Source organism: Clytia hemisphaerica, unplaced genomic scaffold (genome assembly GCF_902728285.1).
Source record: "Clytia hemisphaerica strain Z4C2 unplaced genomic scaffold, Clytia hemisphaerica genome assembly, whole genome shotgun sequence".
Classification (NCBI taxonomy): Eukaryota; Metazoa; Cnidaria; class Hydrozoa; order Leptothecata; family Clytiidae; genus Clytia; species Clytia hemisphaerica.
The window spans coordinates 523,446-537,093 of NW_027104090.1; the positions used below are offsets into that span (position 1 = coordinate 523,446).

The 13,648-nt window shown below is 35.0% G+C and overlaps 2 protein-coding genes and 1 non-coding gene across 3 annotated transcripts in view; 2 read left to right on the forward strand and 1 right to left on the reverse strand.

Moving 5' to 3' along the window:
- Positions 1-2,520: 2,520 nt before the first annotated feature.
- LOC136812761 (uncharacterized) lies at positions 2,521-7,478 on the reverse strand. The gene is made up of 4 exons (XM_067069285.1): positions 7,083-7,478; positions 6,538-6,728; positions 4,526-4,763; positions 2,521-3,566 (listed from the first exon to the last, which is right to left on the reverse strand). The coding sequence occupies exons 1-4, from the start codon at positions 7,381-7,383 to the stop codon at positions 3,223-3,225; spliced, it is 1,074 nt and encodes a 357-aa protein (XP_066925386.1). The 5' UTR covers positions 7,384-7,478; the 3' UTR covers positions 2,521-3,222.
- A 3,275-nt stretch (positions 7,479-10,753) lies between these two features.
- LOC136812753 (gamma-aminobutyric acid receptor subunit beta-1-like) overlaps positions 10,754-13,648 on the forward strand; it is a 49,699-nt gene continuing 46,804 nt past the window's right edge. Inside the window, exon 1 of the mRNA XM_067069277.1 lies at positions 10,754-10,791. Coding sequence (XP_066925378.1) covers positions 10,790-10,791 — 2 coding nt within the window. The 5' untranslated portion in view covers positions 10,754-10,789. The remainder of the gene's footprint in view (positions 10,792-13,648) is intronic.
- Positions 13,423-13,504, forward strand: Trnas-uga (transfer RNA serine (anticodon UGA)). The gene has a single exon. It is a non-coding gene; the product is annotated as a tRNA-Ser (tRNA).

The window sequence follows — 13,648 nt, forward strand, 5'->3', positions numbered from 1 at the left end:
AAAGATATCACTCGAAAACAAAGGGATTGTTGGATTCCATCCGTCGTCAAAAATACGGCACATATCACTTTTTTCTTACCTGAGAAAGGTTAAAGATTCGCTTCTAACCCTTCAGTTGCAATTCTCCAATAATTTTAATGACTATTACAATGACTTTTTAAATTTTAAAAGTTTAAATTATGCTATACTTTTTTTGGACACATTTTAAAGGGCCACTTAGACTACACAATATTCGACAATATAGTTTTTGGACAGTAATGTACGGAATAAATACAGGTGTTCTATTATAAAAAGGAATTTTCTCTCTGTAAACAACCTCCTCTTTATTGTTGGAATATTGCGAATCGAGCTGACAATATATTTCGGACACTTTTCAATATATTGCCAGAATTCAGCAATATATTTCCAATATACTGCCTGACAATATATTGTGTAGTGTATAGCCCTTAATAGAATATTGTCGAAATTTCTCACCAATATATTGTGTAGTGTATGTAGCTCTTAAAACACCTCAATTCGTATCATCATTAAAAGTTTACAAAATTAATTATCAAACTTTCTCCTTTACCCAGCACGAAAACTGACCATCATCATTGCCATCAAATTGTATATAAACTCTTGAAAGTAAATATCTTGCCAGTACATGGACATTGTAATAGGCTTTGACTATGTTCAAAGGAAAAATTCAATTAAAGTTTTTTCAACAAGACATACCTCAAAATCTAATCCTTGATAAATGCTTTTAGAGAAAGAGAAAGTCTTTTATTTTATAAGCATTTTTGTTTGGCTTCTGTATTTTCTCTTGAGTAACTATCATTGAGTTTAAAACCCCAAAGGGATAGCTAGAGAAGAATCTTTAACCTTTTTCAAGCAAGAAAAAGAGTAGCCTTAAAACTTTTGCCGCATTTAGAATGATGGATGGAATCAAGCCCTTTCTTTGTTTTCACGCGACATGTTTTTTAAAATCTATGGATAGATATTGCTTTTAATCTTGCGTGTGTGTAAAAACCACGCGAGTCACGCGTTTTGGATGGAAAATACTGTAATGGCCTCATTTCCATCCAAGAGTTTCAGTTCTAGCCCCAAAAATTTTAGATGTTATTATAAAAAAGCTTAGTATGATTTTGGCTATAAGCATTTCGATCTTCTTAAAATGATCACACTTTCATATTATAACAAAAAAAACGCAACTTTCATTTTTTCAGTACTCAATGACAGCTCTAAAATCGAATTTCTAACTACTCATATTTTTTTTAAACAACCAAGTTGCTAAGGGACCAGCTCTAAGAATGGCCAAAAAAATAAGCAATTAGCAACCTGGGCATGAACCGGAAAAGCAACCAAAAAAAATAAAAAGAGACAATTTTGGGCATTATTTGGCATTAAAATGTGTATCGATGGTATTTGAATACCAAATTTTAGGTCTTTTGGACATAAAATGAAATAAAAGCCAAAATTTTTGAAGCTGTTAGGCATCCCGGCACCCCGCCTAATCACGCCATCACGCAAAAAAATTTTCTCCATCACGCATCACGAAAATCGCTAAAATTTGTCATCACGCAAAAAATAGTGAAAAATAGCCCAAATCACGCGTCACGCCTCAAATTTTTGCCCTATATATATATACGCATCACGCCAAAAAAATCTCTAATCAAGCCATCACGCAAGAAAAAAGTCCCAATCACGCCATCACGCAAGAAAAAAGTCCCAATCACGCCATCACGCAAACCCCTTGGGGATCTCATTTTTGGCTCAAAATCAATGAGCAACTTTTTGGCTGAAATCCGGAAAATCCTTAACATCTCCAGCCCTGAGCCGAAAATTGAGGTTGCTTATAAATAAAAAGAGTTTTGTCGAGATTGAGTTTTTATTCAGGTTTGAGCTCAAATTTGCGTAGGTCAACAACATTGAGTTCGATGCCAACATTCATCATCATTTATCATCCTACTTAGTCAGGACATAATCTTTAAGTTTCGTATGGGTGTTCATAAATTAACTTTTTTTATAAGAACAAGTAAAATTTTGCTGAGCCTCGACTGTTCTTATTATTTTGGCACTTTGAGCCTCAAATTGTTTTTATCCTGTTTTTATTTATAAGAGCGTAATTGAGTTATTTAAGGCGTTGTACCCAATATAGTAATTTTAGGCTCAGAATTGTTCTTCTTTTGGCTATTTTAAGCCTGCTTCGTATAATTTTTTTCTCTTTCAGATCCATGCCAATAAGGAAAAATAACATGATTTACCAATAACAAGTCATTTCCTTTTTGTGGTGATCACATGTAAGTATATGTATGTTATCACATGATCAAGAGTGCAATTCGAGAATAATTGCACAAAAACTTAACCACATAATTAACGACAATTCCGATTTCTCTAAAGGTATTTACATAACTTTTTCAAAATAATATTTCAAAGTGTACTTGCCTCAACTAGGAAACATTTTTCGCTTTCGATTTTGGATTTTTCAGGCGGGGGGGACAGGGAAAATGCCGCATCTTACAACCTTCTAATCTATGACTATTTGGGTTAAGGAAACCTGTTTCCTGTGTTTTTGATGTTAACAACAAAAATAATCTCTACAAAATACAATTTTAATTACAAATCTACATACATAATAATCAGGGAAAAAGTCTTAAATGTTCGCTTCTCTCAGAACGTTTGATGTCCTCAAAACAAAGTTTCGGTTAAAGGGACATAATAGTACTTGCGAAATTTGTAAACAAACTGTATGCAGCGGATACAAAATCAAAACAAATGTCACATGTCGAAATAAAAAATGAAACCAAATATGGCTGATTTTGTCTTTCTTTAATTTTGAGGTACAATTGAAATTATTTTGGCAAGCATTAATTTTGGCAACCAGCAAAAATCCTAAAATATTTTTGATTTTGCGAGGAACTTATTTTGGCAAGAGCTAATTTTGGTGAATGGAAGGTAGTTTACTGGTCTTTTTTATATAAAACCAAGTGTTTTAGACCAAAATTTTGGGTAATTTTGAAAAAATATAGAAAATTTTGATTTTGCAAGTACCTTGGCGAGAACTGATTTTGGAATTCACCAAAATTAGTTTTTGAAAAAATAAGTTCTCTTGAGGTATAACTTTTCTAAGTTGGTCTACTTATAAGCTTCTTAAGTGAAAATTCACCTTTCAAAAAGTGTGGTCTCGCGCAGCCGTCAAAGGTTCAAAGTTTATTTTGAGACACCCGACACAGCATCGAAATTTTAGTTATAGAAAGCATTCACAGAATTGTTCATAACGTTTTTGTTGCCATCCTTCGCAATATCAGGGTTTTCTTCACAATATAAAAATGCAGCAATAACTCTTAACCCTTCTTTAACTGAAGCAACAGCGTGCAATTGATTCCCACCATTGAATAAACATAAAACCCCTGCAACTGGCTCCCGAACAACCTTTGGTCGGTGTCCGTCGAACGGGGTATCAATTGTGTCGGCATCGCTACTGAAATTAGACACAATGTTTTGTACGGTGTTAACTTCTTCTCGATTGACAGTTGGAAAAACGATACGCTCTCCTCCCAGCTTGCAATCTTTTATGCCTATCACTCCTATAAAGTGTAGAAGAATAGTATGTAACTCTATTGAAGTCTTCAGTTTTGTGTCCAACTCTATAGTCTAGAGCTAGACTACTTATTAACATCAGCTTTACTCAAAAGCTTCTTTTACTGTAGTAGATTAAACCCACCTAGAAGTTTGTTTACTTTTCGAGTGCTTGAATTATTCTAACTTCTCGTACGGCTTTTTTTCTTCTTTTTGACTTTGAGGCAGGATTGCTCCTACGTTTTGTGTTAAACGAATAGTGGTCTTAGTCCAGGGGAATTTAAGTTTGACCCAAAATTTGGAAATCGAGACTAGTAACTCTATTGAAGTTTCAGTTTCAGTTTTGTGTCCAACACAGAAAACATTGGATTATAATTAAATTTAATTATATTGGTTAGATTTTTGCCAGACAGCAGCATGTTGCTTTACCAAGACTTACAAGGTCTAGAAAATTTTGATTTTCAGTTCTTGAGGGAGAAGTTTGTTAACATGTTCACTCTGTGGAGCCCTTTTCAGAAATCGATATGTTTACCTGTTGAAATTTCACCGAAAGTTGGAGATTCAAAGGCTCCTATCACCTTAGTTTTGCTTTTAAATACTTTCAAAGGGGTTTCAAAGTGTAGACCAAGCGTGTTTTTTCAAAGAACAAACCCTGTCTCGCAGCCCTGATGAGAATTTTTCCCATAACTGGGATGAATATTTCTTTCAAAATCTCAATGGGGATAAAAATTGTATTGTTCCTGAGTCGAAAAGTCCAGTGGGGATGGTTTTGGAGTGCAATTTTCTCCCTTAAATTTCAAATCGGGATGAAAAAAGTCAATCTCCCAGTGATGCTGAATTTGTATGAAGTTCTTCCCACTGGGGACAAAATCTTGGCCAAATTTTCTATTAAGGCAGAGATCCAATCGGGTATGTGATGCAGGGATGTAAAAGATTTGGTCAACGAAACGAATAAAACAAAACTTGCCTGTGGCCCCTCTAGCTTGTATTATGGCTGTTGAATCTTTACTGTAAGGTGAACTATTAATCGAGTCAAAATGAAATGCCAACGACAGCTCTGGTTTTTTTCCGTTGTATGTTTTTAATGGAGATACAGGTCTTGATATGTTGATAGCTAAGCCAATTTCACATTCATTGTATGGGTAGATTGCATTGAATTTCATGATTTTCCTGGTGAATTCCATCAGATGTGGTGAATGATACACCTAAAAGGGAAAAATGATTGAGTTCAAAAAAGGCTTAGAAGTGGTTATCGTAGTCTAAATCGCAGACCTCTACAAAACCCCAGGTAGTATAGGTCTGCTTAATGATCTACCAACCGCTTTCCGGTTCGCAAAGGAAATCTTGGCGAGCTAATAATTTGATCGACATTGATGCGTACGCAAAAACGATCATTTCGAACGTTTTCAATGGAATGTTTACGTTCGAAATTCGAATCCCAGACCAGAAAAAGAAAACAGAAAAAAGATAAAAAACAATCTGATGCGCGCATTATGTACAGTCTGTAGATTTATTTTCGACTTTTGCTTTAATAAGATATCTGGTCTGTAAATTTATCAAAACTTATCAGCTCTTCGGTCGAAGCTCAAAAAATACAAATATGAACACAAAAGTGATAGAAAACAACCAGAAACACTCCAATCTCTTCAAAGAATTGAAGCTAAGTACCTGAAAGATACAAAGGCCACACATTATTAAAAAGTGAAATGCCAAAGCTGAAGAAAAGTTCTTTATTTGTTTTAACATTTAAAGGCCCTTTTTGAAGGAACAACAACACTCCCTTTTGTAGAAAGGTGTCAGAAATATTCAATATGACCCCAAAATGTACTGTATATACATAACTAGAATACCTTGAAATAATCTGCAACATATCTGTAGAACTGACAAAACAATTATCTGGAGCCAAAGTGATCAACGAATCCAGTGTGGTAAAAAATTATACACTCATACAAGTCCAAATTCAAGCATCAAAATGTAGTTTTATGAAGCAAAATTTTGTTGGTGCACACAGAAGATACACCAGGGCACTTAAATTCAATAAATCTAATTTCTCATCTTTTACAAAATCTCCACATTAAACAAGAAAGAAGGAAGAAAAACAAGCAAACTTCCTTCCGCCTACTTTTTTTTTCAAAATCCAAATATATTTCCAATCTATGATTTAGTGCCTCACAGAAAACTTAAACATTACGTAATGTTATATTTGTAGACACTCGCCAGCTAAACATGTCTTTAGCCGTATATCGGCTAAAGGCGGCAAATCTCCGGACAAAGGAAATATAGCTTATTAAGCATCCTCTATAAGGAGCACGAATCCGTTAGTGGATGCCAGCAGCCTATGGTTATCGTAGTTATCTCGACTTTCGTGCAAGAGGGCGGGGTTCAATTCACGAACTCGATTTATCAAGTGGATGTAACTTTACCTCGGTCAACTAATGTCATGTTAGGGAATTTCCCCAAGTATTTTAGCATCAAAAATAGTGATTTCCGAAAGTTATCTCTATTTTACCTCTATTTTATTTTCGAAACCAAATAGTTTGATATAAGGCTCGGTGTTTACGCCGTAAAATTCACGTGACGAGATTGAATTTACAACCTCATTGATTCATAGCCCCATCCGGCAGGTTAAATTATAGTTCCTTCTCTAACTTTATGAGGTGAATTTTAGCAGTGATAAAAAAAGTGTAGCGAGATAGATATAGGCTAAAGGGAGACATGTAGACGATGCTAGAGGCTAGGGGGGGATATTAAAAGCTGGAAAATATATGCGTAAAGATTACAGTCGGAATGCGTGGTAGACGAAAAAAATAGTGGTGGTTCGGTTTGGAACAAACCTCTGTAGCTTTAGTCCGCCCCCCCCCCGCGCTAACCCCTGTTTTCAAATTTACCCCTCCTAAATTATTCCCTATTTTATCAGTGGTCTTGTGTTAACGATAGGATCGTCTAAGGGACAGGTTAAATGTACAAAGAGAATCTTACCCACATCATGATGTCATCAGTTTTCATCAATGACGCCGAGCATGCCGTCATGTTGACTTCACTCATGATTTGTTTCCGTGGATCACCATCGGGAAAAGTCACAGCTTCCCCTGGTGGATACGTATAGCGTGGTTGTTTTCGAAATTTCCCATTAGGCTCTAAATTTTCGACTGCCCAGTCTGATATTTCAGCTAAAATGATACAAAAGATGTACCCTTGATACATTTGAACTTTGAAGACAAGCAAAAACGCTTGCACTCGATGAATATAGAGTGATTTTACCAACTTTTACATTAACTCACTTAAAGCCTTCGCTTCTTCAGGCCCGGTGGAACAACCATTAAAGTGAGGAGGCAGAAGGCTCAAAATGAGATAAAATTCGCTAAGTAGGGAGGCTGAGTTCTCCCCGCTTCCGTTTCCGCCAGGCCTGCTCTTTTACTGAACACAACAATAAATCTTAAGTGAGTTAAACCATATTTTCACAATTTTAAGCCATTTCTGGCGTTACACCGCAGAGAAAATTGGTAAAAAAGGAAAAGACTAACCTAATTTTTCATCTTTCAAGAACGGTATCTCCACATTTCCTTCAACTTCATACTGCTGAGCCAATATCTTCATCCGATCATTGTTAAAATAAATATCATAAAACGATTCTCTTATAAAAGGTTCCACTTTCTGACGGTAAAGTTTTAAAAAGTTTTCATAAGCTTTTTTATCACTTGATAATTTCAATGCAACATCTTCCCGTTCCAACCATGTCGTCAGTTTCTCAAAATTTTGCCATGCTTGGTCAGGTGTTTTCGAAAATTCTTCTGCGATCTGTTCAGTTTTGTTCTTTACGACCATAATTTTACGTTGTAGAAAAAGTTTTAGACCTTCGAATTTTTATCTTGCACAATTCATGACAGGCACAGACAGTCACACATTATCTTTAGAATGAAATCTGAGACTTCCAATATTTTGACATGTATCTGACAATCAAAATTATTAGAAGCTTCGTATTTGTTTGTTTAATAAACCTAAGAAGTCAATCAATGTAAACCTGTAAATATTCTATTCTCCCTTCCTATGATAGAATTTGCCAAATTTTTTTTCTCAAAATAAATTGGCAGGGGAGGACGTGTTCGGGCCAATTTCTGGACCAATCCGGACCCAATTGGAATGTGAATGAAAAAACTATCCCACTTAAACATTTAAGATGGTTTGAGGTGGAAAAAAAAGATATTCTATCCCTATTGGAATTTCGATATAAATTTTGTTATCCCCACTAAGGGAAAATGGCTTTGGGAAGTGAAAATTGTAAGATATTGAAGATTATATTTACAGTCTGTTGCTCAGACTCAGCAAAGTTCTTTTCAATTTTTATTCCAAATCAACAAAATCTTATAATCAGTGAAAACCTTCTCTTAGGAAATGGAGTTTTAATGATATTGAAACGTGGGTTTTCAAGAACTTATTTTAAGAGTGCTTCTTTTTTTAGTTCTGGAAACTATGATATCGAGAAAATGATAAACATCGTCCATTTTGATATCTTCTTTCTTATCTCGAATCTGTGATAAAAAATATGACGAGGAAGAATACTTACAGTTACATAATACACGCTTTTCCAAACTTCTTCAGAAAGTTTCAACAATCAATTCTGGGAATGCGCGCAGCCTAGCCCTAAATGTGAACTTTTACTTCTTCTATAGAAGTGGGAAAGGGTCGTTTATAGGTCCCTTGAATATAACAAGCGGACGTTTTAAATGTTTTGCTATTTGCTTAATTTTTAAAAACTATTTTGCTATCGTGTAAAGTTTATCATAATCTTTTATGGGAACGAATAAACGCAAATCTTACGATCTGCGCAAACCCGCAAGGGTTCCTGACGCAAAAACTATCCAAGACATGTTTTTGACTGTAATAAGCAATCTATGCAACCATTAAGACACACCCTTCTCACAGACCTGGTAGGATTTTTTCAGCCAGTGGGGATAGAAATAACGGACTGGAAAATCAATGGGGATTGATATTCCCTTCATATTTCTATGGCTCGGGATTTCAATTCTTTTCTTTTTAATTCAGTGGGAATGGGAAAAATAGTATAATATTTAGCAGTGAGGGTTGGTTTATTTGATTATTTTCAGTGGGGATAAAAATTGGAGGATCATTTTCCACCGGGGACGATAGGGGTGTCGGTGGGTCTGTGAGAAGGGGGTGTAAAAAGAAATCTGCGAGTTTTTCGAAAATATTGTCGATTTTGATTTTTGAATTCAATCCAAAGTCCTTCTCTCATCATCCATTCCGTGCATGGTTGTTTTATAATTTCCTGACAATCTAACTTGATGTTCTGTTATTTCAAAATTCACAACATTTAGTTTTGTAGAATTTTAGGTCAATTTAGCTTAAATCCACTCCGAGTTAAGGCTGATTGGGCATCTCTGTATATACCTTTTGAAGAACCCTCAGCTGTACTTGTGTGTTCAGGTCAATGAAGTATAAGCCCGAAGGGCTAGAAGTCAATCTCCTTGGTAGGATTTGAAGCCAACAAATCCTACCAAAGCTGTGCGGCCTTGAGCGGCTCGCCTGGTTTTTATACAAATGACGGATTGAAACAAAAATTTACTGCTAAATTTCGAAAAAAATATCAATCGTAAACAAAGGAATTGCTAGATTCAATCTGCGGCGCATTTTTTAAGGCTTCACTTTTTCTTGCCTGAGAAAGGTTAGAGATTGAACTCTAGCCCTTTGGGCTTTAAACTCAATGGTTCAGGTGTTCATTCTAAAACAATACACCAATCAGAGCCATCTTACGCTTGATAATTATAAGGTCGTACCCAGAGCCACTTGCACCACTTTTTGATTTTACTGATGAGCGTTGGTACAATCGCTTTTCGTGAGCGCTATCAGTATCATAAAAACGATGGACTTGGTTCGAGTTTATAAGCTTCCTTGAATTTTGCCATTACAATTAATACGTCGTACGAATTTTCCGTCTTGATTTGAATTTCATTTGATTCCAGCGCATATAAATTCTACTCCAATATTCTGGTGATCTGGTGATATACTTTCTATATTCAAAATCACTGTCAAGATTCCTTGGTGCCTTACCATCATCACCATAAAAGCAATTATTGACATTACACTGTTTGATACATTTACACCTAGCTTTGAAGCATAATTGTTTACAACATGATTGTCCCTGGTTACATAGCAGCTGTGACATTCTAGCTCCATCGATGTAAATTTTCTTCATATTCAAATTACTGATTAACATAGTGAGAGTCAAGATTACAAATACAAATTTTTGTTGTTTCATACTTTTCGGTAGCTGTCTTTTTTTAACTCGCCGCTTTTTGTCGTCAATTCTTAATTATTTTTTCATGTGATAAAAGATTATTTCCATTTTCATACTTTAACTTTTTGAACATCCTAAGAATGGAGAAATAAAATGACGAGAAATATAGGAATATAAAATCAAAATCAGCTAAATTTATTTTGGTTAATTTTATAACTGCGATGGTAAAGGTTTGAAGCAAATAAATTGACCGTGTTTTTTTATAAGATCATGCGAACGCTTCAATAATTTTGAATGTTCTTATAAAAAAAACCTGTGAACGGTCTAATAGTTTCAAGATTTTAACATTGCAGTTAATTAATTTTTTGACTTTTAAGCCTAAAAAATAGTGTTCTTATTTTGACATTTTGTCAGTATTTTTGTCTATTTTCCCAAGAAACCGAGTTCGCAAAGCCTGATCAAATTTACTCTGTATCAGAGTGTATCTCACGTTTATCTTTTTGTAGTACTGCCTGGCTCCACGGCAATGAATTTTGAAAATAGATGTCTGTATACAGACTAGATCAAATTAAAATTAAGTTAAATCAATTACCCAAATAAGGAACACAATTCTTAATATTTTTTTACCCAAACCCAATAACCAATTCTGAACAATTAAAAAACTTATTAAACCTTTTCGTTCTAGATTTAGACCGATGTTAGCAAAGGATTGTCAAAGTAAGTCTTTCTCATCGTATATATTCAATATCTTTCCAACGATCCCAATTCTTTTTTGTACTGCTAACAGTAGTCTAGTAGATTTAACACTTGACAATAGACAAGAAATATTATTGCACAATTATTTACATAATCTATTATAATTGATGCCTAGTTCATAAAAAAAATTAAAATAGGCTAAAATTGATTTCTATAAAATGATTATTTTTGTTATTTTTTTAGATAAAAACTCTCCAAGGATTACAATTTTCGTATTAGATGTAAGTATTTCTTTACCCTTAAAGCACTTCCCAACTTTTTTATGGTAGACATACCCTTAACATTCTCATGTCGAATTAATGGGATGCTTGAATTTTCAGATGAAGGTCGGTTAATTCATTTAATTTTCTATTACTGTATAAAATAACTATTCTCTATTATTGCACTGCAAATGAAAAAGAAAGGTTTAAGAAGTACACCCCTCTCTCACAGCCCCGGTAGAACTTTTTCTGAAATTTCAGGGTATTTTCCCACCAGGGACGAAATTTTTGCCAAATTCTCCAGTGGGGGCTGGGGTCCCAGCGGGTATGTGACACGGGTGTAGAAGAGGATGTCAACTTTTTCTGGGTAAGGCTGCACCTCATCTTCTACCCTGCTACCCTGTCCCTCAGGCAGTCAGGAAAAACATTGATCAGTATTCTATTTTATATAATGAGACTTAAGGCTTGGGGACACGAGAAGCTTTTTTCGCGTTTGTGCAATGCAACATGCTCCATCCCACCAGTGCAAGAAAAAAAGTGCGTTGTCCCATGGTTTGTTGTTTTGTTTCATGGGACAAAAAGTGAGGCAAATACCCAAAAGACACGCTGATTTTGTCCCTGGGACAATGGAGCAAAATTTATTGTTTAAATCACTACGGTATGTATGGAGATGAACTTGCATCTTACAATGTGTGTGTGTGTGTGTTGTGCTCCTATTGTTTTCAAGAAAAGTCAACCATTTCAATCTTAATTTTTTAAGCTTTGAGAAACAAATAGGCAAAAAAGTTACAAATTTGTTCGATACCTTTAAAACAAAATCTCAAACCAACTCTGATCTAAGCTCTTTTAAGTCCTGGTCAGGATTTCAAGACTAGACATGTTCATTTTTCTCAACCCACGCAGCTAAGTAGCCTCGTACTAGATAACGTCACACATCTTGTTAGATACTTCGTAGTTACTCTATAGTTAACATTCTCAGCTTCAAAAATGGCCATTAATGTTTTAAAGGGAGTCTTGTTTCGAAACAAAACTCAAATTGATAAAGGTAATGTAAGTAACGCCATGGCCATTAATAAGAGCTCGATGGATATACAATGACGTTAAGTTTTTCATCTTGCGCCCACTCGTCGATCCTTTTAGATTACATCTATGGAAAGCTACAGGATAGACCTTTACCTTTCCCTTTGAAGTCTTTGGTTTATTCCCAAGCAAGATGCTTCGCTCACTTAAAATGAATTTATTTATTTATTTTACGTTTTTCAAGCTTCCCTATTAGCACTGCAAGGGTCGAAATGGGCTTTTCCAGAAAAAGATTTTACCCCCGCTGTTGAGGATATTGATTTTTCGAAGTATCGAACCCCGGATATCCTACTTTTATTAGTAAAGACCCACTGGATATCCAAAATCCAAAAAAATATGCTCAACCCCCCTGGATATCCTCTCTTATAAAGATGCTTACCCCCTGGATATCGTATTTTTTACTTGAAAAGACACTTTACCCCTGGATATCCGATATCCTCGACAGGAGGGGGCACGGACTATTTCTGGAAAAGCCCAATAAGAGAAAGTACAAGAACGAAGTGCACAGTAAGGGTATAAAAGGTGAGAGCATTTTTAGGCAAATTTTTGTAAAATCTAATCATTTTTGCCTTAATTGACAAAAAATTTCAAAGATATACATTTGGTTATTTGTCTGTATAGGGTGCGATTTTAAAAGGTCAAATTTTGGTACATACGGTAGTTTTCAGATCGAATGCCTTATTCATTCTTTCACCTTGGGAAATGGAGCCTGAAAATGCCCCCCCCCCCTTGACGATATATATTCTGGTCAGTAAAATTAGTTTTTGTTTTCATTAGAATGTCAAAGTCGCGATTTCCTGACTGTCTGTAATATAAGCAGGTGGAAAGCTATTTAATTAAAATTACTTAAAGGCGAATCGATAAGTTTAGGTGCTTAGAGGCCTATCCAAAGACTTCCTTTCTAAATCCGCTCACGAATAAAGGCTTCTTATACGACAAAGTTAAAAATATCCATGATAACGTGATTGGTAGTGGAAAGACTAAGGAATTTTGAAAAACACACCATTTTTATACTGAACGGAATATACGTTTTTTTATAAGAACAAACTATTTAAGAACATAAGGCTTCGATAACCAAAATATTAAGAATAAGCTGGGAATATTTTAAAGCTTTGCGGACTCTAAAGCATTTTTGATGTGAAACGTGTATATCTGGAGGAACAAAGAAACATAACTACCTTAAGGGAACTAATTTTTGCGGATTTAAGCCCAAACCGTAAAATTAAGTTCCTGCAAAATTTTTCAAATGCGAAAAACAAAGGTCAAATGATTCATAGTACGGCTCTAATTTTCTCTCAAATGAGAAATCTGCAAAATTAAGTTCCCGCAAATATTAAATATTAAATTTTGAACTGCGAACCGCAAAAATTAGTTTCCGCAAAAAATAGTTTCCTTAAGGTATAAGAAAATAGTAAGCAAATGACAACACAACAACGATTATAATGTTATTTTCTTATAGAAAAAGCGAACTAAAATAGAGGGAAAATATTTTGAAGAGCTTCAACAGTGTTGTCATAGTGATTTGAATCCATTAAGAAAGCAATACTATGATATCAATTCTTTTCAGGGTAAGCTGTGATGGCCGAGTGGTTAAGGCGTTAGACTTGAAATCTAATGGGTTCTACCCGCGCAGGTTCGAACCCTGCTCGCAGCGATCTTTTCTCCTTGGCTATATCATATGAAACAGACAATATCAATCACTATTTACCTTAAACTAATAGCTCTTCTTCGTATTCGATTATTAGTGGCACGCATGGGGAATACAAATTTATATCTAGTTATGGAAAACAGTATTGTT